The sequence below is a fragment of the Acomys russatus genome, chromosome X (assembly GCF_903995435.1).
Source record: "Acomys russatus chromosome X, mAcoRus1.1, whole genome shotgun sequence".
Classification (NCBI taxonomy): domain Eukaryota; kingdom Metazoa; phylum Chordata; class Mammalia; order Rodentia; family Muridae; genus Acomys; species Acomys russatus.
This window is the reverse complement of record NC_067169.1, coordinates 103,672,542-103,697,687: the sequence shown is the minus strand read 5'-3', so window position 1 is coordinate 103,697,687 and position 25,146 is coordinate 103,672,542. Positions and strand designations below refer to the sequence as shown.

The 25,146-nt window shown below is 44.2% G+C and overlaps 1 protein-coding gene across 2 annotated transcripts in view; it reads right to left on the bottom strand.

Annotated features, from left to right (window-relative positions):
* Positions 1-1,355: 1,355 nt before the first annotated feature.
* The window catches only part of Arhgap36 (Rho GTPase activating protein 36), a 30,122-nt gene continuing 6,331 nt past the window's right edge, over positions 1,356-25,146 (bottom strand). The window contains exons 2-13 of one of the 2 annotated variants that reach the window (XM_051142169.1): positions 8,818-8,976; positions 7,551-7,616; positions 6,817-7,058; positions 6,416-6,608; positions 6,091-6,146; positions 5,732-5,882; positions 5,058-5,206; positions 4,783-4,959; positions 4,482-4,579; positions 4,248-4,354; positions 3,654-3,830; positions 1,356-2,607 (exon numbers count right to left, since the gene is read on the bottom strand). In XM_051142169.1, the coding sequence (XP_050998126.1) occupies positions 2,453-2,607; positions 3,654-3,830; positions 4,248-4,354; positions 4,482-4,579; positions 4,783-4,959; positions 5,058-5,206; positions 5,732-5,882; positions 6,091-6,146; positions 6,416-6,608; positions 6,817-7,058; positions 7,551-7,616; positions 8,818-8,976 (1,730 nt within the window). In that variant the 3' untranslated portion in view covers positions 1,356-2,452. Of the gene's footprint in view, positions 2,608-3,653; positions 3,831-4,247; positions 4,355-4,481; positions 4,580-4,782; positions 4,960-5,057; positions 5,207-5,731; positions 5,883-6,090; positions 6,147-6,415; positions 6,609-6,816; positions 7,059-7,550; positions 7,617-8,817; positions 9,088-25,146 lie in introns of those variants that run through there. The other variant, XM_051142170.1, reaches the window with a different exon arrangement.

Genomic DNA, 25,146 nt, shown 5'->3' with positions numbered 1-25,146 from the left:
TTTACTCTATAACCCTTGCCCTTATATCATCCCTTTCTCTTTATTCCCCATCATTCTTCTCCTTATCTCATATCGTACTTTATCCTCTTAACTCCCTAGTACCTCTCCTTCTTACCCCTTGTCAACCCCTGGACTTTATTCTCCATCACGCCCTCCTTCTTATCCCATATTATCCTGTCTTTATTGACCACTATTACTCTCCTTTATCCCATGCCATCTCCTCTTTACTCATCATCATGATGCCCCCTTAGCCTATATCATTCCCTCCTCTTCATACACTGTCATTGGTTCCCTTTATCCCATGTTGTACTCTCCTTATGTCCCATCACTCCCTAATTTCACACCATTACCTCCTGTTTGTCCACCATCTTTTCCTTTTAACCCACATCATTGTCTCCTCTTTATCCACTGATCCTGTTACCTCCTCCCCTTTATTCACCATCACACTTAACTTATGTCATCCCTTCTTCCTTATTCTTGATCACCCCCTTATCCAATGTTATCCCATCTTCTTTATTTTCTACTATCACACCTCTTAACCCCATACCACGCCCTCTTCTTTATCCACTATAGTCTATCCCCTTTATCCCATGCCATCCTTCTCTTTATCCAAAATCACCCTTTTCCTTTATACCATGCCATTCCTTCTTCTTTATTACCTATCATCCTTCCCTATTATGCCATATCATTCCTCTTCTTTATTCTATCGTCCTTGTTATGCAATGTCACCCCTTCTTCATTATTTTCCATCATCCTTCCTCATTGCCCCATATCAGCCCCTCTTCTTTATCCACTATTCGTGTATCACCTTTATTCCATGCCACCCGTCCTCTTTATCCACCATTATCTTTCCTTTTTATCCCATGGCATCAACTCTTCTTTATCCACCATCACTCTTTCCCCTTATACCATGTCACCCTTTCTTCTTTATTACCATCATTATTCTCCATTATGCTGTGTCATCCCCTCTTTACTCCCTGACACCCGTATTATTCAATGGCCTCCCCCTTATTTATTCATCCTCATCTCTCTCCCTTATCTTATGCCATATCCTCTGTATTCCCTATCACGCTTATCCCTTATCCCACATCCCTTTATTTCATTTCATACCTTCATTATCCCCATCACTCTCTTTACTCTCTTCTTATCTCATATCATCCACTTCTCCTTTGTGTGCCACATCCTTTCTCCCTTTTATATCATGTCACTTCTTTTTCATTTCATATAAACCCCTCCCTTTTATTCCTCTTTACTCTCTCATTTCCCCCTTCAGATCTCCTTTTGGACCTTCCAAACTCACCTCCCCCAAATTCTGAGAAGTGAATAAAAGACACTGTATACCATGAATATGCTGCTGTCACAATACAGATGTTTATTAATGATGAAATGCCAGAGAAGTTTTAACAATCACAAATCTTCGAGCTCTGTGGTTGTTACCCATTTATGATCAATTTCTATCCCTCAATACAATACATTCTTCATTCTAAGGACCTTAGCCACTGTTACCCATTAATATCAGTTATAATTTGGATGTCATACATAACCCATATCTGTGTTTTACCAAAGCAAGTCCCACAAATTTGTACCGTCCTGCATAGAGGAACTACAGAGACGATAAATAAGAGCATTTGTAATCAGTGACTTTAACTACTTGGAACTATGAGTCTGTGCCTAACTAGTTGTTTTGTTGACAATGGGGGCATGAACATCATCTGTCTTTAAAATAGGTCCAGGACTGAAATCTCATTTTTTTCCCCTAACTTTGACCCCAGAAACAGTTAGCCTGACACTTGAGGTTTCCCTGTTGGCATGTCCTGAGCAAAATTGCACAGAATTTTGGGAGTGGCTGTTTGACAAGCCATTGGTCTAAATAATTTGAGGGGGTATGTGTGAAAATCCTGAGGAGGTGGAGTTGCTGCGGGGACACGGCTATGGGCTATGAGTTGGTGTGACACAGTTTAGCATTAATTGTTTGTCAGCTGTCAGTAGGCTGACCTAACATTCTAACATGCCTCTTGAGGGCCTTTCCAGTGAGCTCTCCGGAGGAGGGTAGGAAAGTCAGGAAAAACATGCAATCCCCTTGGGGGGAGGGAAAGCACCTCGAGATTTGTGAGCTTCTCTGGGACAGATGTTTACCACAAATGTAACACCAATTAAAGGAAGGGGCTGTAGTGAGAGAAAGCCTGCATCAAGGGTAAAAGAGAAGGCAAGGTAGCACCAGGGAGCCTGGGCATGACACAGAAACATTTCTGCTTTTACCAGCTGAAGATACCAAGCATCCCCAGTAATGGGTCTGGCAGTGTAGTTGGAATTCCTATCCTGACCCGAGCATCAGGTGAAACTCCTTCTTACCCTTAGTTCTTTGTCTTCAATACTCCTTAATGTTTCCTGTGACATTCCAGGTCTACCCCACCCTTTCTCCCTGTCTGGCACCTTATAGAAGGGAAAACATCTAAGGAAAGAGGCTGATGCCGGGTTTGCCCTTCTTTGTCCGGGGCATACGGAACAATGGGCGTTCTTTCTCTGTGTTAGGGGGGTTCCCCGCTCCTTCCTCATCGTCATGGGAACGGGCAGTGCTGGGAGGCACCTCAGGATCCTCAGAGGAACCTGGAAAATAATAACAGTGTTAATTTATTATGTTTCTAGACTTCATACTTTTTCCACACTGCCCAAGGCACTAAGACCTAGTTTTGAGTTTCAAATACAATATGAAGCAAAAAAAAAAAAAAAAAAAAAAAAAAAAAAAAAAAAAAGAAAGCAGAGTAGGAAAATCAACCCCATCTAACATGTAAGAAAACTTGAGCCTAATAGTAGAACAAAGAGTTTTCAATCTAGGAGCATTGTAGATGTTGGCATAAGGTTTGGGTTCGAAAACGCAAAGATTGAGGTAGAAACCCCATGTTCAAAGCAAATAGACCATGCCACCATGGATCTGGGTGAAAGGGTGAACTCCTAACCAGCACCAGCACCATGCTACAAGTAGTCTGGCTAACTTTTCCAAGCAAATGAGTTAACAGCTGAAGCTGGAAGCTTACAACACTCACGCTGTGGGGGGCAGAAAGCAGATGCTATTCTTTAGTGACTCTTGGAAGGACTTGTAGCCCATGACTGGGCCAGACAGAGTCTTGTTTTGGTTTTTGTTGTTGTTTTGGTTTTGGTTTTGTTTGTTTGCTTTAACACGGAAAGTACTATCTGCACCATCTTTTTGGAACCAAATTGCCTTTTGATTCTGAGCTTCCATAGTGTTGGGATCTCTGGCTCAGGGACATCTTCTACATTAAGGACCCCTTCAAGATTAACAGCCACCTCTTCTGGAGGATCTGGAATTTCGCGAAGAATGGAGACATCTTCGTTTCTGGAGCCACGGTGCTAATTTCACCTTCATCAGAAGCACCTATTTGGTCTTTCTTCAAATCTTGGATCTTGCTGTGAATTTGAACATCCTCAGGCGCAGGCACTCACTACACTGAAAATCAAGTCTGCCTCAAGATCAGAGGCTTTGGTTTGTTTCTTTGTTTTCCCAGAGTTCTGGTTTCAACAAACATTGGGGGTTTCATCATGTCCTTGTATTTCTCCATCATCTTAGGCTTCTTCATTGTTTGGGGCATTTACATTATCTGTGATTTCATTAATGTCTGGGGATTCATCCTTACCTGGGATTTCATCAACATCAGAGTCAGCATCTTCGTTGTTTGGAATTACATCAAGATAGGGAACCTCTGCAAGATCCAGATTGTCCTCGCCTTCAAACTCTGGTCCTTCTTCAAAGTCATAGTTCAGGTCTTCTCCAAGATTCAACATATCATGCACATCTGGGCCTTCCTCTGGATCTGGAACCACATCATGATAAGGTAATTTTTCAAAGTTTGGGATCTCAATGAATTCTGAGATTTCATCATCAAGTCCTAGAATATCCTCAAGGGAAGGTCGATTATCAAAATTTAGAGTGTCATCACCAACCTCACCATCCTCACCACCATCTTTTTTCTCAAACTCTGGTATGCCCTCAAGATGTAGGCCATTAATATCAAGGTCATATGGGATTTCAAGACTTTGGACTTCCCCCAAACTCCTCACTCACTGAAATATTTAAGTAGTAACTCTTCATTTATAGACATATCCTTCTCAGAGGATTCGTCTCCCTCAAGGGGGCTTATCTTCAGCAAGGACCTAGCTCTCTGGAGAGGCCTGGCTTTCTGCAAGGCTCTGACCTTTAGCAGGGGTCTGCTCTCTAAAAGGGAACTGACCTTCATCAAAGGGCTGGCTCTGGGCAAGGACAGCAGCCTGGGCTTCAGCTGAGTTATCGACTGGGTCAGAAAGTAAAGCATCTTCTTCCATCTTTATGCGAGCACTCCTAAATGGGAAGGAATTTGAAAAAGTTAATATGTTTGTCCCAGAGTTAGTTAATATCAAGATGGTATGAAACTGTAAGCCCTATAGGCTAAACATAAACAAGCCAGGAAATTAAAAACCACACTCACTGGATCTTCCTCAGATTCCGGCGTCGGATAAAGTCCAGGGCTTCAGGGCTGGACTTCCACACTCGCTTAGCAACCTGCTTCTGAATACGATGAGGCACCTGCAAGTAAAAGTAGTAAGCTTAATTACATACCCCTTTTATTCACATTTATCTTTATTAGGTATTCAGGACTGAAGGCACTGTGACCCGTAAATGTTTGAGGGATTTCTAGAATAGACTTGGTCACCCACATAGATCTCTCCCTTATTTTGTGAACAGAAGGGGAAAGTATGCAATAAGTGTATTCAAAAAATCCAACTTACCTGGAAAAGAATATCCCAGTTGTCAATCATCGCACGGACCACATTGACAGATGCGACATAATGATCGATCCCCAGTCTCGTCTTCCTGGATTCCCTCTTGGCCAGCTTTCCTTTCTTCAGAAGAGAAGTTCCAAACACCAAGGCTAAGTTGGTAGAAGTCATTCGGTTACCTGGAACCTAAGTAAAGAAGTATAATTAATCTTGAGGTGGTTTCTTTCTTTACCCACTTTACAACCAACTTGTTTTTACTACCCTTTCCCGCAAATTTTTTTTACCAGCTCTCCATCAATGCCAATGGAGTCTTCACAGTTCTCAGTGATTTTATGCAGGGCTTGCAGCAGACGTTCAAGGGTATCACTGTGGCAGGGTGGCATCAGGTAGACCAGCAGCTGCAAGGCAGAAACCTGATCCTGGGGCTTCAGAGCTAGAGGAAGAAAAATAGGGAGAGTTTAGAGGGCTAGCCTTGGCAGCAGCCTGATATCAAAGAAGGCATATATCTGTTTCATGGTTGCTGGCGACTCTAGAAAAAGTACCAAGGCAACATGCTTTTACTTCCTCCCTAAACATCTGACTGAGATTAGGGTCTCTGAAAGCAACAAATGTCCTTCTCAACCTCAAAATCAAAATCAAATCTCTATAAAGCCAGAGTTCTTCTTTGCCTTAAGAGGGACATTCAACAACTTCTAGAAGCTTAAGATAAATTTCCAAGTAACAGATTTATAAGGGAACAGCAAGAGACAGGGGGAAAAAACAACCTGGAGAGGTTTTTTATTAATTTTTAAATTTTTTTCATTAACAGATAACGACTGTGTTCTCTGGAGAGGTATGTTTCATATTCTGATGTGCATTCTACCCTATATTATTGAGGTTCTGTAGCCTGAGCTCTCTCATTACAGCCTCTAGATTTCCATCTTTTTCTTGTCCCAACAATGGATGGCAGAAGACTCACTCGCAGTCAGGAGGAAGGACATGTACAGATCATCAGGCAGCAGAGAGTCCTTCATTTCAAGAAAAAACTCCTTCAGGAGTGCAGCCACATCATGTACATTCACACTGTCATCCAGCACAATATCCAGACCCTTGTCAAATAACTCACGGAGCTGAAAGAGGGGAAAGAAGATGTGAAATGTCTGCTTTGCTCACCATAGGCCAGTTTTGAACAGTTCTTCATGTGTAGTGGTCTCTAAAGAAGACTTTGCTCCCCCTCCCCCACCAATCACCACACTACCCTATGCGTGTAAGCGAGCCCTTATTTCTATCTTCTTTTTCTTATCTAAAAAAACAAACATGTAAATACAGCCAGTTTACCTCAAGTACTTTCTGCACAGAGTACTCAATGGTGAAAATCCCCATGGAGCTTAGGCCTGAAAGAAAAGACAAGAGATCCTAAGGATCTATGACTTCTGTCCCCCAGTTATGTTTCCCTTGTTTTCCCTTAACAACTGCATTCCAACTTTCACTGGTATTGGGGGAATGCTGTTTAAGCCCTCCATCCCACAGCTTCTCTCTCTCTCTCTCTCTCTCTCTCTCTCTCTCTCTCTCTCTCTCTCTCTCTCCTTCCCTCCCTCCCTCTCTATTTCCCTCTTCTCTTCAGTTCCCTCCTCCCTTGATTTAACCATTGTGGCTTCCTTACCATGCTTCTCAATGAATTTGCAGCAAGTCTCAACAACCTGAGGGATTTGTTGAGCAATTGGATTGAGGCTCATCTTCCTTTTGGATCCCAAAAGTCGCTGCCCAATAGGAAAGGAAACCTGTGAGAGCTGCAGGGTCTGCAGCAGCAGGGCCCCATCCTCCAGTTCAGCCAGGCTATCCACAGATACTGCACCCTGTGGAAAAAATCCAGACCATCTTGAAATGGAGGAGAAGACGAATCCATTAAGACCTTCCAAAGCGCTGAGTGACATTCAAAACCTGACAGTCTCCCTGTGGTATGACAAGCCCACCCCTTCTATTTCTGTTCAGTCCCCACACTGTAAGGGCATAGGCCTTGACCCCTCTCCACAAAGGTGGAGAAACCTCTAAGACTGCACTCACCCGACGCCCACGGCGAGTGAACTCTCTGGGCAAGGCGGGCTCATTCCTCCTGCGACTGAAAAAGCGCCTCATGCGTCCAAACATCCTTCGCACTACATTTCCCCGGCGACGACGACGACCTGCAGTGGAACCTGTGGCATCTTCAACCTGCATCGAGGCTGTCAGTTCAAGGTGCTTGCGGCGGGTAAGCTCATTCACCAGCACCTCTTCCAGGCGGATGCCAAAGGTCTTGAGAGATGCGGCTGGAAAAGAATGAGCAACATCAAAGACCTAACCCGGAGACTGCATGGGCTTATAGCACTCTTAGCAATCCTCTATAAGCAACCCCACCCCTTCCAGGTCTGTAGCGCCTGTCCTAGGAGAGTGAGACCCTGCAGTAAGTTACATAAAAATGACTTCCGGCCACTCAACTACCAATGTAGCTCAAGGTCCCATCCCTGCTTATGCCTTGCCAGTGAAGGACCACCTTGAAGCAATGAGAGAGATTTCTTCTGGTTGATCTGTCTGGGGTGGGGGTGGGGCATCTACGGGAAGCTAAGGCGGGTCTGGGAGGACCACTCCAAAAGCCAGCAGCTATTCCTCTATTTCCTGATATAAACCTCTAGGGGGTTACTGGGGAGAGGGGAGTCTTCAGGGGCAACCAGCATTGGCTGTCTCCACTTCCCAGGGCCATGCTACCAGAGGAGAATTAGTATTTTATTTCTTTTCTAAGGAAAAGAAAAATGTCCCCTCACCCCTCTCTTGTCCTCTCAGAATCAGAAACCACTTCTCCAGGGTGTTTGGACGGTCAACGGGTAGAGCTATGAAAAGGAAAAAAGAAAAGGTATAGACACTCGCATACATATAGAAAGTGATAAGTAACTAAAACATCTGCAATGCATTGATATGAAGCCAGGGATGGGGGAAGGGGGAGGGGGAGCTCTGTCCAGGCCAAGAAAAGTGTTTTGTTTTCGCCTGGCCTCAGTTTCTCTTATCTGACAACAAGACTAGTCCTACCTAGCACAGGCAAGATTCCAAGAATTTAACCTAGCCAGTTTAATGTACTGGACGGACGCATCTTGCTATGAACCAGTAATTTCTCAGCACACTTAAAACGTCTATTCAAAAGCTCTGAAGCGCTCTGCTCATGCAACAGGCGAGGGGAGGGGCTCTGCCTGCAGCGCCACCGCAGCTGAGGGTCATCAAGTTACTGCGGAGGCACTCACGCGGGGATTTGCCTTGGGCTCCCTGTGCTGCGGTGAAAGAAACCGCAACACCTGGCTGTCTCTCTCCGCCCCAAATCCCGCAGTGGAGAGTCCCAGCGGGGTCTCCTTGCCCTTAGCTTCACTCAGTTCGGGCTGCGCCAGAGGTATGCTCCTGGGGAACCTGGGTCCCACCACTGCACTTCCCAGTCTTAAGGGAGCGCTTCTGGAGCAGTGCGAAAATCTCCCACCTCCCCTAAACTCCGCAGCCAAATCTGCGCGCACCCCTAAGATCTCCCAAAGCGCTGGAACCCGGTCCTGTGCCTGGTCCCCTAGTTTCCCCGCAGCCCGGAGCGCACCTCCCGCCGCCAAACCCCAAAGCCTAAAGCCCGCACTGCCCTCCCGCTTTCTGCCCGGGTTGGCGCGTCTCTCTGCCTCTTTCTTATTATCTCTGTCTCTCTCAGCCATGCAGTCTCTTCCTGTCCCAGTCCTCTTTTTAGAGTTTCCCTTTGAGCCTTAGTCCCTCTTTCCCCAATTTTCCCACCACACCTGGTGAGCCCCGTTTCTTCACCTGTCCTAGGTCCTACTGTGCTTACCGTCCCCTCAAAACCCCAGGCTTCTACTCAACTCAACTAATCTTTCACCTTTTTGGAAATTCAACAAACAGTACTTAACTCCTGCTTCCTCCGTTCCTGGGGCACCAGGAGATTGGTCGGGTTCTAAGAACCCCTCTCATCCTCCTGGACCTCCAACCTGCCCAATTCCGCTCGAGGGTCTACTCGCTGGTAGGCGAGGACGCCACACTTCGGGTATAGCTCACCTCTGTCCGGCTTGAATTCAGAGAGGAAATGTCTGGCCAGGAGTTCTTGGTAAGCAGTCTCTTGCAGCTTCAGGCGCTCCAGCTCCGAGAGGCTGTGTATGGATACCATGTCCATCCTGCGGTCCGGGTTCTGTCCTGGGGCTCCTCCCAGGACGCTCACTAAATAAATGAAGGCAGACAACAGCAGCAGAAGGGGCATGATTCTGGGACATCGTGTCCTTGCTGCCTTCAGAAAAGGAATGCAGCCACCCATTCTGGAATGGATGATTATCAAGGCTGCATCATCCAATTGTCACTGGACCTGGTGGAGGGAACTGGGGGGGGGGGTTAAAGAGGGAGGGAAAACTGGGAGGAGGTGGCTTCACCCTCAAGCAGAGCAGCCTCTCTGCTTGCTTATTCAGGGGAGAAGAGAAAAAAAAAAAAAAAAAAAAAAAACAACTCGAAAAAACCCAGCTCTGAATAGACAGTCCAGAAAAGAGGGGAAAAAAAACTAACAAAATTTAAAGAAAATGGTTTTTAAAAATAAACAACCCTAGTTTTTTTTTCTTTCATGATAATGCTCTAAGCTATCTGAATTAGGTAAAAAGGAGGCATCTGTCCAAGCACTGTGAATTTAAATAACTCTTTCAGAAGGCAAACTGGACACATGGATCTGGAGCCAAAATTTGTCCCTAGGCCTTTTGACCTAGTAATTCCCCTTCTAGGAATCTATCCTAATGAAATCTTGCTACAGACAGGAAACTTCACATATAAATGAACTAATAAAAAAAAAACCAGCCCAGAACTTAGATTGGTTATAGAGATTATGTAATAAATAGTATGGAGAACGATGCAATCATGCATTGGTGTTTATAAAGAGATCTTCAACAACTACAAAATACAGAAATTATTATTGCATATATGTGAAGAAAAGCATGAATAAAACACTGAAAGAAACACATCCAAATTCTAACAAATAGTCTTTAGTGGTAGTATTATTTTGTTTGTTTTTACTTTTTATCATTTACTAAACTTTATTATATTGCATTTCTCAGAGAAAAAGGCAACTTTTATGAAAACAAATAAACTTCATCTCTAGACCATTCCTAGTCTATAAAATTAGTAATCACAGTGAAGTTTGTCTTAATGTAATGACAAAAGTGTTTTATACGACCTTCCTCCATTACCCTACCTGATACTGTGCTCAGGCTGCACATCCCCGCAGTGGAGACCTCCCTGGACCCCACATAAGCATCTTTTATCACATCCTTTGCTGCTCACTTCTTTCAGCAATTCATTAAAAGAAAATAATAAATCTGTATTAACTGTCCACTTTAAAGCAGATAGTAAATATTCAAGGGATGGACAAGATAATACTGTTCCTTTCATAAAAGATTTAATAGTGCAGTAAAAGACATACACAGGTTAGCAACAGTTTACAAAGTCTTTTGATATGTCAACTGCCAACGGTATAAAAAAAAGTACTGTGATAACAGAAAGGAGAAAATATCTAAGTCTGCCTGGAGACAGGGTCAGATGGAGGGGTGAGACAAAGAGACAGAGACAGAGATAACAGCTTCTGCCAAGGCAAAGAGAGGAAGGAAGGTTGTTATCTACTTAAAGCAATATACAGAAATTGGAAGAAAAAAATATGAAAAGCCTCATAATACCATGTTAAAGAGGTAGACTTTTTTCTCCAAGCAATAGGGCACTGTTATTAGGTTTTAGGCAGGGAGTGATAGAGTCATGGCTGTACTTTTGAAAAAAATCACACAACCCCATGAAATCCCTGCTTTGAGTAGAAAGCCTGAAGCAGGTAGATCTGCTAAGGGCCAAAGGGCTGGGGACATATATCAGACATCCTGCATGGAAATGTCAAGATTTGGGGAAATTAATTTTAATGGAAAGGAAATGTTTAGGATAACTTCCAAGTTCATGGTTTGTGTGGATGTGTTTATGCTAGTTTCTGCCAGAAAAAGGTAATTTGGGACATGGGAAACTAATCCTTTTGACAAAAGGAAGCAATTTTATGCCATTTTCTAAGCTTTACTCGTAAAGGTTTACAAACATGTTCTTCTGAGAGGAGCTTAAAATTCAAAGATCAGTAATATGGCTGTGACAGAGAAGAGGTAGGAAAAAGATTTATTATACAATGTCTAAATAAATGAGCAATACTGTATAAAAAGAAAATACACTTCTCCTTGAGTTTTACCAACAAAATTCTTTTACCCACTTACCTTAATGGCAAGCCATAGATACAATAAATACTTGCTAGATAACTAAGGTACAACATGAGAAAAATGAGGGCTTTTTTTGTGGCTTTTAGATGAAGCCACGATGAAAGCCCATAGATTCTAAAGCTCCTTCAATTCCAAAGCACATACCCTGAACTCAAAGTGAACACCAAAGCCCAACCACCAAATAACAACCACAAAGTGACTATGCTAACCAAAGGCATATACATTTTTTAAAGAAACTTTTATTTTATTTTATTTTATTTTTTACATTTTTTAAATTAATTTATTCATATTACATTTAGATTGTTAGCCCTTCCCTTGTTTCCTCCCATTCTTCCTCCCTCCCACTTCCCCCCTTCTCCCCTCCCCTATGTCTGTTATTGAGGGAGACCTCCATTTAAGTGCAGTCCCACACTGAACTTCTAGCAATCCCCATTTACAATACCAAGTCTAAACTCCAGCGGGGGGGGGGGGTCTCACCTTGCCACACAGTCTAGCTTCAAGTTAAACTCTCTCACATCACAGTCCTCCTTCCTCTTATGCCAATCCAAACATCTTTGGACCTGTCTTGGAGCTTCAGCGATTTTTTTTCTTGTAGTTTACCAGAGCTCTTCACTCAAAAGAGCAGAGCTGCTTCTTTCCCCAAAAATACAGGATAGAAATAAAATCCCTCCCTTCCTCAAAAAAAAAAAAAAAAAGATAAGAACAGTGAAATCTCAAATCGGCAGCAGCAGCACAAAAATGAGAGAGAGAGAGAGAGAGAGAGAGAGAGAGAGAGAGAGAGAGAGAGAGAAGCTTTTCAGAGATGAGTCAGCCTAGATGCTTACAATTCTGAGGGAAATCAAAGGCCTTACAATAAACTGTTTGTCATTGCCTCCCTGTTTGAACATAGAAGGCTGAACTTAACAACTCATAGGCTGCAATACTGCCAACAAAATTGACTCCATCTTGCATACCTTCAACCCTTTCAGATTACCAGTAGACCCCCAGACTCTAGCAGAGCTAGAAAGACTAGAATGCCCAAAGAACAGCACACAGGGAGCATAAGGAGGGGATAAATGTGTTTCAACACTAAGGGACAGGCACAAAAATGTTCTTCAGGTTTAACCAATCAATTTGTCGCCAGGCCTGACTTTCCAAGATGGACACAAAAGAAGGCTCACCACAAGGAACAAAGGGCCAAGAGACCTCTCTTGCTCCAATGCCTTCCCCTCCCCACTTCAGCATGCCATGGCACTAGCTTGAAATGTCTATGAGATTAAGAGAGAAAGAGAGAGAGAGAGAGAGAGAGAGAGAGAGAGAGAGAGAGAGAGAGAGAGAGAGAGATCTCCACGGAGGAAAGGTGAAAGCAAACCAGGTGAATTTTATTCTAGAATTCAAGGTATTTGCAAAAGTAATTTCTGTACACAAGTAATGCCATTGGCAATAAAGCTAGAGCCAAATCCAAGCTTTATTATTTCTTAGCTATATAAGCATAGGAAAACCAGTTGAATTCTGAGCCTTGGTGACCTGATCTGTAAAGTGGGAAAATAACACAGCTTCCATTTCCACAGTTGCATTGTAAATGAATACCGTGTATATAATAAGTAGCAGTGGTTTTTAATAAACATGTAATATCAAGGGTTCTTTGCAGTGGGCCCAAATCAATCTGAATCTATCAGGATGCAAAAGCGATTACATAAAATAGAAATTTATATCAATACATTGATTAATCTACTCTGTTAAATTTTTACTAAGTTCAAACTAAATTAGCACACATGAAGAGATCTGGCAATCTATTAGAAAAAGCTCTGTCTTCTTCACTCTTCAATTTCAAGCACTTTTAATCATCTTACAAGAGTCAGAAAAACTAACTACATAATTAAATATTTTAAATGCTGTTTTTCAGATTAGTAAAAAGCAGATATGTCCCCAAATGTATTTCTCTTTCAAACCATCCAGTTTGGCCATGTTACCAGCAAAAGAACATATAATATCAGTTACGTTAGTAATGGAGTTCAGAAATTAGCAGGTACCAAGGAGAATCTAAATAAGACAGAGGGGCAAATCAAGTATTGACAGGGCAAAGAGGATAAGCACTCTCTGGGTGGCATCTAGCCCGTTCTCCATGTCCTCCTGAAATGCATGGCACAGATGGGAAAACAAATTAACTCTGGAAAGGTCAACCACTGCAACATGGAGAGGACAGAAATGCTCTCAGATAACAATGCACAGCCTTCGCAATGTGGGGCCCTAATTTACTCCATTGCTCCCATCAAATAGTGAGCATTGGTCTAGTTCTCACCAGTAAACATGGGTTAAAAAAATCCAGGACCATACTGATGCTTTGGTTGGAATATATTAATTAGGCACCTCGTGGTATCATTACAATGTTCCTCCAAGTCACTGAAAGTTCCTTGGAGATTGTAGAATTGATAGAGCATGGGTCTGGGTGCCCAGAAGGTATCTCCTCTGCATCATCCAAATGTGTATAGGCAGTGGCAATAGGTAAAAACATCCCCATTAATACATTACAAACTGGGAAAGAGATACAGGACTCTAGCTAAACACATCTGGGCAGCAATTTGGTCTGCTGACACGTTACCTCATCCATCTCAAGCATTAATTGAGTTAGCCTTTAAGTTGTTATCCCATAGCCTCCGTTTCAGTGAAGGATGCAGATGCAGTGAGCAAAATGATTCATTTTAGCCGATACAGTGGTGGTGCCCCAACACAATTAATTCTGAGGACAGTGTTCTTCAGTCTATGCTGTTAGCCCATCAAACCATGACAAAGCTCACAAACTGGAGGTAGTACTGTTAAAGTATCTCAAGAAAATCCCTGGGCCTAAAATTCTGCTCCAAGAAGAGTGTACTATGAGGGTTGGAGTTAAACTTAGCTGTCACCTCATCCAAAACCTCTTCTGCATTTCAGAAAACTGAGGCTCGGAGAGAAACAGGGGTTTTTCCAAGGCAACACAGCAATTTAATAACAGAGGCTGGACATGAAGTCAGTTCTCAGTGTCAGGGCATTTTCTACTACTCCATCTACCAATTCTCAATAGTTGCAAGATGTTTGCACTGCTAGCCAATGCACTCACAAGAATGCATATATAATCAAGTCTAATTCCATAAAGCCAGAAGAAATAAGATAGAAGGTAGGCAGCCACCAGAAATTATAGCATCTTTGTACAATAAGTATAATCATCATTCCATAGAATGTGGCATAGTCTTTTTCAATGTTATGGCCTAAAGAAACAACTCCAGCTCAAGGTGGTGAAAGGCAACCTTTATGCTATAAACATCCCAAAGGATAGTGTAAACAAGGCAAGGCAACATCAACATAAGATGTACATTTTTTCGGTATCATCTGCAGTATGTGTCAGAGTACATAATAGTGCTACCATCGCACTCTTTTAGTTGCTATTTCTATTAAATGGTGGCAGAAGACATAAAAAATAAGGTGTTCTATCAAGGGGTGGTAAAAACTAACTAATACTTAATTTGTCTTGTGCTTCTCATTTTCTCAAAAGCTTTCTATATATCCTTTATGTCTAGATCCTGGCACACAGTAGGTGTTTAATAAATTTAATAGGTGTTTAATAATTGAGTGAATCATAGGATTATAAAGTCTAAGGGTTTGCAAGAACATAAAGCTCTTACAATTAAAACAGCTATCCATGATTCATGAACTAATGAATCATGCCACTTTCTTCTCACAACAACCCCTGGAAAGGAGGTGGGTTGGGATTATCTCCTCTTTACAGACAACAACAAACTAGAGCTCTTTAGAGCTTGTGGCTTAACTCAAGTTATAGAAAAAACATGGAAGACATGGGGATAAAGGTTCTCTCTCTCTCTCTACCTCACTCCGTGTTCTCTCTCTCTCTCTCTCTCTCTCTCTCTCTCTCTCTCTCTCTCTCTCTCTCTCTGTGTGTGTGTGTGTGTGTGTGTGTGTGTGTGTGTGTGTGTGTGTGTGTGTGTGTTTCACACTGGAAGCTGGCATTTAAATCCCAGCCTTACATGTTCAAACACCAAATATATGTCTTAGAGCAAAGTGCCTCACTTTTGTGAGTCTCAAATCTATGCCCTTTTAATATAACAAACAGTACATTTTGAGGGTGCATATCCAAAGGTAGGATGGGAGGAAAGAATTCTCTAAAGAGTATATTTATCCCAGAGTGAGGAGCCCCTCTCTCTCAAAAAAAGAAAAACCCTTCAAGTCAACTTGGCAAAGACTGCTAGGCTGAAGCACTTTCAGCTGAAATGGGGAAGGGAGGGGGCCAGCTAGTTCTTCAATAGGCCTTCCTTGATGGGAGAGGCAGTATATGGGGGACATTAGTTTAGTTTGTGAATTATAAGGAAAGCTAACTGTGCCACAGAAGGAATTGAGTACCCACTAGTGGCTGGCTCAGCACCAAACATAAGTCAGAGCCGCTAGAGAGAAAGGAAAGGCTATCTGTATGTCAGGCCCCAGCTCCTCCCCTCGGGATCTTATAGTTAGTTGAAGGTCACATAAGTGTCACAGGACTGAAAGATCATCATACTTCTGTTTTTCCTCACTAATTTAAATCTATTTCCTCTCCTTTGTTCCTTTAAGGACTATCAAGAATTGACTATATCTCTAGGCCTACTCGCACTGGACAGACTCTTACTCAAGTGTAGGTTTTCAGTCCATACTGAGTAAATTCCAGAACATTCTTCCTAGATAATCATTCTCCTTTTCTCCTCACCCTCCGTCTCTGTTCTACTTAAGAGCAGCCATATACACACAGTCACATCCCCACACTCTTCCACACATTTACATAAGTACTTCTCCCCGCTATAATAGAGAAATGAGAATCAATTAAATGGAACAGCATCAACCATTTGTCTTTCCAGAACATAAATGTGGCTTCTACACAGGGTACATGAGAAAGAAACATCAGTAAAACAATCTCCCAGACTACCTGAGTGACTATCATAGGGAATTGTGGCTGTGGGAGATGTTTTTCCCTGTAGTTTTCGTGATTAGGAGTGACATTTAAAAACTACCTTCACAAAAAAAAAGAAAAAAAAAGAAAAAAAAACCTACCTTCACATAACCATATTTCTAAGGTACCAATATCGAACTACGCACTCTTTCTCTCAAAAGTAGACCACTTTCTTCAAAAAGCCTTAGACCAAGAGTCAGGAGGGCTGCCTAGTGGCTGCACAGCATGGTGCCCTTGGGCAAGTCAGTGCGCACCTCCAAGTCCAAAACTCAACTGGCATAATTTATCATCTTGTTTCTCTGAACAGCACTGTAGAGACAGAACCCTCTGACTGCAGAGTCCTTGATTAGACTAAGTAGGGACACAAGGAACTCCAGGACAGAGGGTTGTAGTGTTGGTGCCATACCTCCTACTCAAAAGAGAGACCTCCCTTCATCCCTCAGTAGGTCCATGGGGCCCAGAATGTCAAAGGTGAAGATACTAAGGTGGACTCCTTCAAAGTCTTATACAAGCTGGGACCCAGCTGCAGGCTCTTGGTCCAGGAAGCAAGGGAGGGTTTCAGCACAAACTCTGTACCCTGAAATGGAGGAGTTGGTCTCAACAGGTGGCAGCCACAGAGATGGTTTCTGCTGCTGCACCTGTACTGCTTCTATGTAGTTCCTGGAAGCATTTACTCTGCAAAGCTAAACGGAAACCCTGCAGCGCACAAAACTACTCTCTGCTGCTGGCACCCCAGTGAGAAATGGAAAAAAAGAATCCTACTTTCCTCTGAACTCTCACTTGGTGTCCTTCCCCCAAAACCCTTCCAAAAGGTTCACTGTGCTCTCCTCTCCCTCCCACAGGGACGCACTCCCACCCCCTACCCCTCACCCACCTCCATCCCTCCCCCCCCTCGTCACTCTCCCCCCCCATCCCCCCACCCCCCCCCCCCCCCCCCCCCCCCCGCTCTCGCCACTCCACAGGGGGCTGCACTGAGACTCTGGATGCCTAAGCCCTGCTCTACCTCTTGGCGACTCTCCTGGAACATGAAGCTTGGATACTTGCTAGTTAACAGGCAAATGTTGCCGCTGCTAGTCCTAAGAAAAGGGGCAGGCACGCTCTCTCTGTTCTGCCACTCCGATTTCCCCACCCTGTGTACAGCTTTTGGTGGTGGAGTAGGGGGCTGATTCATAGCAGTTTTCTACACAGCAGCCAGCTCCATGCTGTAGGCATACCTGTTTGCTGAATCCCGGAGGCTGCACCACTGTGTTTTCCATGTACTCCTCAATCTTCTCTCCTCTTATTCAAAACAATCTCACCTTTAAGATTCAACCCTAAGGGTCCCCAACATTCCAAATGCCCCCATCTCCTGGCTATGCTCCACAGTCTCACACTACAGATGAGGGAAAAGCATATAGAGGGTTCAAAAGGTTAAGAGATGTACCCCCCAAACACTGAGCTAATTAGTTCCAGGGCCAAGGTGAGGGGCTACACCTTTTGGTTCCCAGTTTGTCACCCTACTTGATATAGCACATATGTTGGTCCCTATGATCAGGGAACATCCTTTGTGGATTCTTTGCGTGCAAGGGAGGCTTAAAGACCAACACCTTACACATCTTGCCTTACTCTTTCAGCTGCATAATTCCCACTCTTGTCCAAGGCCTAGGTTCTAAAAATGTCAGCTTTTCAAACTTCAGTGACCTAGAGAAGCAAACACTAGCCATGTTCAAAAAGTCTTCCACCCACCTGCATGGCAATGATCTCAGTCACCTCCACCACCTTGTTACTATCGTCTTCATCCTTTCTTATTGTTTTTGCATGCCTAGACACCTGGGGAAGCCACATGACCATATATCAAAATCTTTTTCCCAAACTGCCCTCTTCTAATCTGTAACCCACCAATCATATCTACAAATCAACATTACATCAGGCAACAGCTTATTACTGACAAGAATAAGATATATCCAGTATTCTCTTCTGATACACCAAAAGCAATGTGGTGCTATGATGCAAGTTCTCAAATGAGAGCAACTTCCAATACACAATGGCTTCCCCTTGTGACTCACTTGCTTCCTTTCTTGGGTCAAGCCAATGGAGAACAGGAGAACATGGTTGTTAAAAAGTTAAAAAAAAAATCAAGTAGGTCAGAGTCCAGAATATTAAAGACTATGTATGAGGCAGGATAGAAGAAGGGAGCAGCAGAATCCAGGCCAAGGAGAGGAGGATGAAAGGAGAAAGGAAAAGTTAGAGAGCAGCTGCTGTTCTGGGCATACATGGCTACAGAGAAGGTCCAGGAAGATTTAGCCTTACTTCCCCAAAGGCTAAAAGTAAGACAGGACATGACTCTGAAGAATCCAGCTTAGAAAAGGGATCAAGCAGTTTAGTGGCAAATTTCTCTTCAGAGGGGTGGTGAGGAGGGGGATGAGAGAGGATACAGTAGAGCAATGGAAACAGAGAGGTGTGAGGGAGGGAGGGAGCAAGCAAGGGAGGGAGGAGGGAAGGAGGGATGGGGAGAACACACACTTCTGTCTTTGGCTGCATATGCATGCTGTTTAGGGTTCAGGTATCATCATCATTACCACCAGGATGATCTTCAGCTCTCCCCCTGCTCCCCTGAAATGATATAAACCTTACCCCACTCAGAAGTACAATTGGAATGCTCAGGATGAGTTTGCTTTCCATTCAAGGAGAGGCTGCCTTTCTCTCTTGTTGGAAATGGCCTGGGTGCTTCCCCTTTATGCATTCCAGAGCACCAGACCAGACCAGAGGATGGAGAAAAGGAGGGAGGGAGCACTTGAGGCTGGTCCAGTTGTCCCTGGCATATTCATCCTCATTTCTCATTTTCATTCTCTCTCTCTCTCTCTTTCTCTTTCTCTCTCTCTCTCTCTCTCTCTCTCTCTCTCTCTCTCTCTCTCTCTCTCTCTCTCTCCCTCTCTAGAGGTTTCTGCAGCCCCTCCTTCTGTTCCTGCCATAATTGTTCTTTCTGCAGCACCCTGCAGACAATTCCCTTCCTCCTTGTGATAATGGGCTGATACTGGGGTACATCTTTCTACTAGTGCTTATTCTGGGTGGTAGTGGGGACTGGACTCAGGGTCATGGTCAAACTAGGTAGTGATATCACCACTGAGTCACACATACACCCTTTTATGGTGCTTGCCTTTTGACGTGGAAGTTTAGACTGGCATGCCAAAGAAAGACTAATATTTGGTGAGGAAAATGTGTTACTAGAGATGGAATAAAGTAACCAGTAACATTTTAGTGTTGGAAGGCAGCAGGGAGACATGACTTAAACCTGAATTCATAGGAAGCCAATTTAGGCAGAGGACTGGTAAGTTGCTGGCTTAAATTGCAATGATTGCCATGGTCACTCAAATACACAGGGATGGTTTGAGATATTAAAGACATCCATCAGCAAATGTTACTCAGCCTCAGTTTCCTCAGCTGCAAACTAGGAGAATCGATGTTTACCTTCACAATGCTTTGTAGAAAAGCGAGCAGATAATATCTGCAAATACTGAACATTTACCTTAGTACTGAAACCCCAGAGGAAAAAGAACTTCCCCAGGATCACCAAACAGTAGAGTCAGATGTGAACCCAGCTCTTCATACACCCCTGACCCTAGGAGAACTGCTTTCCGTTCTATTTTCTCCTCTAAGAAAGCTGCCAGGACTCTCCTTGGGGACTTGGTGGAGGTAGAAGTAAGGAGGCCAGTTAGGAGTTGACTCTGTGCATATAAATGTGCTCACCACTGAGTCTCAGCCTCAGGGCACTAAGGCTCAGGCTCCTGTCTGATCCCCCTTCTCATCACCATTCAGGCAATCTCTCTGTGCTGTCTTGGACTGATTCATTGCAACTTCAGCAGCACCTCTGCTGCCCAGCTTCTAGGTGGTGACTCACCCTTTGGCTGGCTAAGGCCTCTGCCATCCAGGAAAGTGGTTTTCTCCTTAATTAATTGAAAAAGCTCCAGCTGCATTGAAAACAAAGCCTGACAAAGCCATCTTTCCTGACAGCCTTGGAGATGGAGGGCTTTGAGGGGGAATCAAATAGCCCATTGCCCAAAGCCACTACCCTCTATCCCTACAGTGCCTGTAGTGCCACCATTCAAGTCCTTCTTCTGTGGTCTTTAAAATATTTTTCAACCTCCAAGTTGCCAAGCCAATTTACCCAGGACCTCTCTCTTCTGCATTACATTTGGGCTGTGTGTCTAGCACTATGTTAGGCATTGGCAGAATGTAAAGTAACAAGAGACATCCCTAGTACCCAATGAGTGTTGGCTGCAAATTTATGAACATGAATGTACCACTTTGGTAAGGGGGACCTATGCAAGAGGGGTAGAAAGTTCCTGTTATTGGTAGAGATGATAGGTGGGAGGACGCCCTGCCTGTCTCTTATGGTTAGGAATGAACATCACTAAGTCATCCATGCAGGTGTTGCCCTTCAACACAGAACATTGCTTGAGAAATGGAAGGTTGACTGAATCCCTCACCAACCTCTGCCTCCCTGGTCTGGTTTAGGAACATCAGCTAATGGCCAAGTTCCTCAAACCTGTCTTGATTTCTGTCCCTGAGCTCACATATCCTTGTATTTTTTTTATAAGACTCCCAGAAGGAATGAGATATCTTTTATGTGTCAACTCCCCAACTACCTTGTGACTTCAGCCAGGGATTTGCCAATGTAGTCATCTGCATGGGAATCAAACCATTGCCCACTTGGAAACCCACATGCTTTGCACAGAACTTTCTGCGGCTTGGCTCTGGGTAGTGGGAAAGAGTAACTTCTCTTCCTCCATTTCCCTTGCCTGAGGTCCATCTCCACAGAAGGAGAATGCAAGCAAAAGACAGGAGCCTAAATAGTCATGTCTGTGGAGAAACATGAAATGACTGATTACAGCAGCATGGGACCTTGGAGTTTCTCCTAGGAGGCTAGTGTAAATCGCCATCAACTACTCTGCCGCGCCCCCTGCCGCTGGTGCCTCCAGGTCCAAGGTTGCTGTGTGCACAGAGCGCAGGGCTTGAGTGCTAAGGAAAAGTAAAAAGAAAAGAAAAAAAAAAAACCCAGATAGCTCTTTGGCTGCCTGAGAGCAAACACAGGCTCATGCTAGGCTGCAAATAACCCTGTTAGATTTGCTGACATAAAAGGAAAATGCAGGGGATGGGGTGGGCAGCGTCCTACTGTGTGTCCAGTGCAGCCCACAGTCAGTGATTTCTAATTGACACTGCCTTTTATGTAGTAAATCTGTTGCTGTGCAAACTAATGAGCTCTCCATTAAGAAAAGTCTTCGAGATAGAAGCTAGGGGTTTCGCAAAAAAGCTTCTATGCAAATCTCAATTCTTTACTTTTTTAAACCAATAAAGCCCCCACACTCCTCAGACCACCTCTTTCCGGCTTAGAGAAAGAAGTAGCACACCCTGGGGGAGGGGCAGAGGTCAAACAGATGGGACAGGGGGAGGGTACTGGGAGGAGGAGCCTCCAGCGGGGTCGACCACAATCTGAGTCAGGGTCTTTGCTGAGTGCTCGAGTGCTCGCGCCTGCTCGTGAAATCCCTGGACTTGCCTGTTTTCCTGGGTTCCGACTGGACCATACCTGGACCCATCTCACTGTCTTGGCCCAGGACACAGGGGCAGCACCCTCAGGTCAAAGGGAAAATATCCTCTGTGCCCGCTCCTCCGTGCACGCCCATCCTCCCTCCTTTCTTTCCTGCCTCCACTCCTCACCCCCTTCTCTTCCGCCTTGAGAGGAGGGGGCGGGCTGTGTGTGTATGTATGCATGCATGTACCTGTGTGTGAGCGCGCGCTCGGGTATGGCAAGTCTGTGTGTTCCTGTGTGGCTAGGCGTCTGTGTGCGATTGGGGGGTGGGGGCGGGGTGGGGTGCATGCTTTAACCCAAGTGCTTGGTGTCCTATCTTTGCTGTCTGACATGAGAAGGCATGTGTTTGTGCTGTTCGTGTGTGCATGATTGTAGGATGTATGATTCTGCCTGACCGTAGAGTGACTATGAGGGTGCGGTCTGGATGTATGTGTTCAATGTGTAATTCTGCTGGGGTCTGTGATTCTGCTTTAGCGAGTGTATGTAAGTTAACAGAGTGTGTGCCTGCTGAAGCTTGTGTGCATTTGTATATTTGATGTGTGCTTGCACTTAGATGTGGTGTGTCAATGTGATTTTACAGGTAGTGTTTATTGTGATATGTAGTGTGTGTATTTGTGAGTAAGGCAACTCTGTAAGAGTACTTGGGTGCTTGGGGGCAAAGGTTTGTGCATGTGATGGTTTTATGTGAATAGTAATTGATATGTTCAAGTGTATGGTTTGGGTGTGTGTATGCAGTTTATATGCTTGTACAGAGGACTGAATTTGTTGTGCCTTGAAGGGGAGTGTATGGGTGCAGTGTGTGAAAGCAAAAGGTTATTTAAAAGAACTCAGGTGATCTTTTGTATTGTGGTGGTAGTGCTGGTGTGTGTATGTGTGTGTGTGTGTGTGTGTGTGTGTGTGTGTGTGTGTGTGTGTGTGTGTGTACATCGCACCAAGATTGGGACAACGAAGGAGGTATGGACTGGCGAGCCAAGAGTTTGATCTCCTTGGTGGAGGTCCGCTGTTCTTCTGCTGCTGTGCCTGCCAGGTTGGCCGAGGCAGGGTGTGAACTTCTCTGCTGCTTAGAGAACGAAGAAGAGGGCTTCGCACGCATGAGACTTGGCCAGGTAGGGCACCTAATGCAAGGTGCAGGGGCTAGTGGGAGGAATCTGGAAAAATTGTTCATCAGTGACCCATGTCACCACCACCCCACCCCACCAGGAGGTCCCAATTTATCTCCAGCTGAGCACAACTATTTGTCCAAGGCCTGGATGTTTCACACCTCTTTGACTTTGTGTGGGCAGATTCAGTTGCCTGGAAGCCCTTTCCCCCTGGGCCTAATGACAAACTCTTAATTCTATTTTTTTTTTCTTTTTAAGATTTAACTCAAAAATCACAAAACTTTCTCTGCTTTTTTTCTACCCCTCTTTCCTAGTTGAGGGCTCCCTCCTCTGAACCAAAGCACAATTACATGCTTCATACTTCTTGTGACATGATCATACATAACTGAAGTTATTAGACTTTCTTTTCAAGTGTGAGGCTACTACAGAGAAAATCTGGTACAAAGGGAGAATGATAATCATCCTAGTACTGTTTTCATTTATTAAGTGCTTCCCTGTGTGCCGGGCATGGTGCTATGTACCAGACATGGTGCTAAGTGCCATTATATGTATTATCTCCTCCAGGCCTCACAATGAGGCTGTGAGGGAGATAGAGGTATAATTATCACTATTTTACACCCCAGAAATCAGGCTTAGAGTAGTTACGTCATTTCTTCAATGTCATGCAGATCATAGGAGGTAGAGCTGGTATTTGAACTCAGGTCTGTCACACTCCCTAAAATCATTCTCCTGTAGCAGGCAGCTTCAATAAAAGTCCTCCGATTTCCTGCTAGACAGTGACGTCTGTATGATACAGTATCATTTCCCAGGGTGTCTTTCTTTTAAATTTACTGACAGTCCCAAGAATACTCAGCACAATTACTTTGTCTGCCTCTAAGACCGCTGAAGTCTTCTCCATCTAATTGCACCTCATCAGCTCCAGGTCTGGGAGCTCTCCTTAGGCTCGTGCTGAGAGAAAATCAAGTATGAGGGGTTTTGTCCTGCTCATAGCATTGCAGAATTGAAAATGGGTGGGTGAGGGGATGGAGGTGAGGGAAAAGGAGGGAGTAAGGGTCTGTTTTGTAGCTCCAGACCTGCTTTTATAGCACCCCCAATAGAAGCTGCTATAAAGTGAATTCCAAGCCAACCAGACCTCTACACATCAAATTGCATATAGAAAAACAAGTAGAACCCCCCTCCAAATAATTACTGAATGGGAGATATTTTGTGTTATTCATGCTGGGAGGGGGGCACTGTGCTTGCCTAACTAGGCTCGTGCTGCTCAAATGCCTTCCAAATGACTTCATGTGAGAAATTCTAATTAAAACAATACATTGCATTTGGGAGAACACATTTATGGGGGACGTGGTGTCAGCCTAGTCAGAGGCAAAGGGTGGATGGAAGCCTTAGCTCCCAGCTGAGCCCCCCAGGGAACCAGCCTGGACTGCTGCAGGAGGTCAGGCAGTGGAGAGAGAGGAACAATTCACTGGTGGTGAGTCACTTTGCCACTTTTCAGGGGGGAAAGTGAGAAACACGATTTAAATTGCCACTGTTATTATTGTGCTTTTTCAACTGGCACAAATGAGCCTAGTGTATGGATGAAAAGCAGTAGGAACATCCATAAAGCTGCCCCCAGCTGGGCCTGGGTCAGCATCTCATCTTGGGTGGGGTGGGGCCTGGAAAAGCATTGCTTAAGTACTAGGTACACAGAAAGGCTTCTTTAGGGGTAAAAAGACTAGAAGTGGACACAAACCACCTGAAACCTTTGATTTAGCTAGACTTACTTCTATACAAAGAGCAGACTCACTTTGGTATCTCCTCTGGCACTCCAACCCTCCCCTTCTGAAGACACCAGCCTCATTTCTACCTCCTCACTACCAACCAGCTGCATTCTCTTCTTTCTGGAATATTTTCTTCCTATGTCCCATTTTACACACACACACACACACACACACACACACACACACACACACACACGCACTCATGCACGCATGCACTGTATTACCTTCTAAATTCAAGTAATTCACTTGCATCCACACAGACCTGTTGGCTCAGTTTTCATGCCTGTGAAATGGGAACAAACTCTGAAGAAGCTAAAAGCTCCAGATTTGGGAGGTTTCTAAGATGTCATCTTGGGCCAGAGGATATTAACATATTTTGAGACACCCTCACCCAAGATCCATGTAAATGATGAGACAAGATGGGCCTACCAGAACCACTGCCACCATCATAAAATAAACACACACACACACACACACACACACACACACACACATGCACACACACAACCAATTTCCTTATATTTTAAAACTGCTGTCATAAGTTTGTCTTTCTTGGGAGTATGGGAAATATGTCCCTACAGAATGAGGGCTATATGAAGTGTTGTAAAGACAAACGTACCTTAATGCCTCCAGAATGATGTTCAGCATAAAGAGCAAGTTGCTTGCCTTCTTCCTAAAATATAAGGATCTACAAGCTCAAGACAATAAAATGTGAATCATACTGAGGAAAGACAAC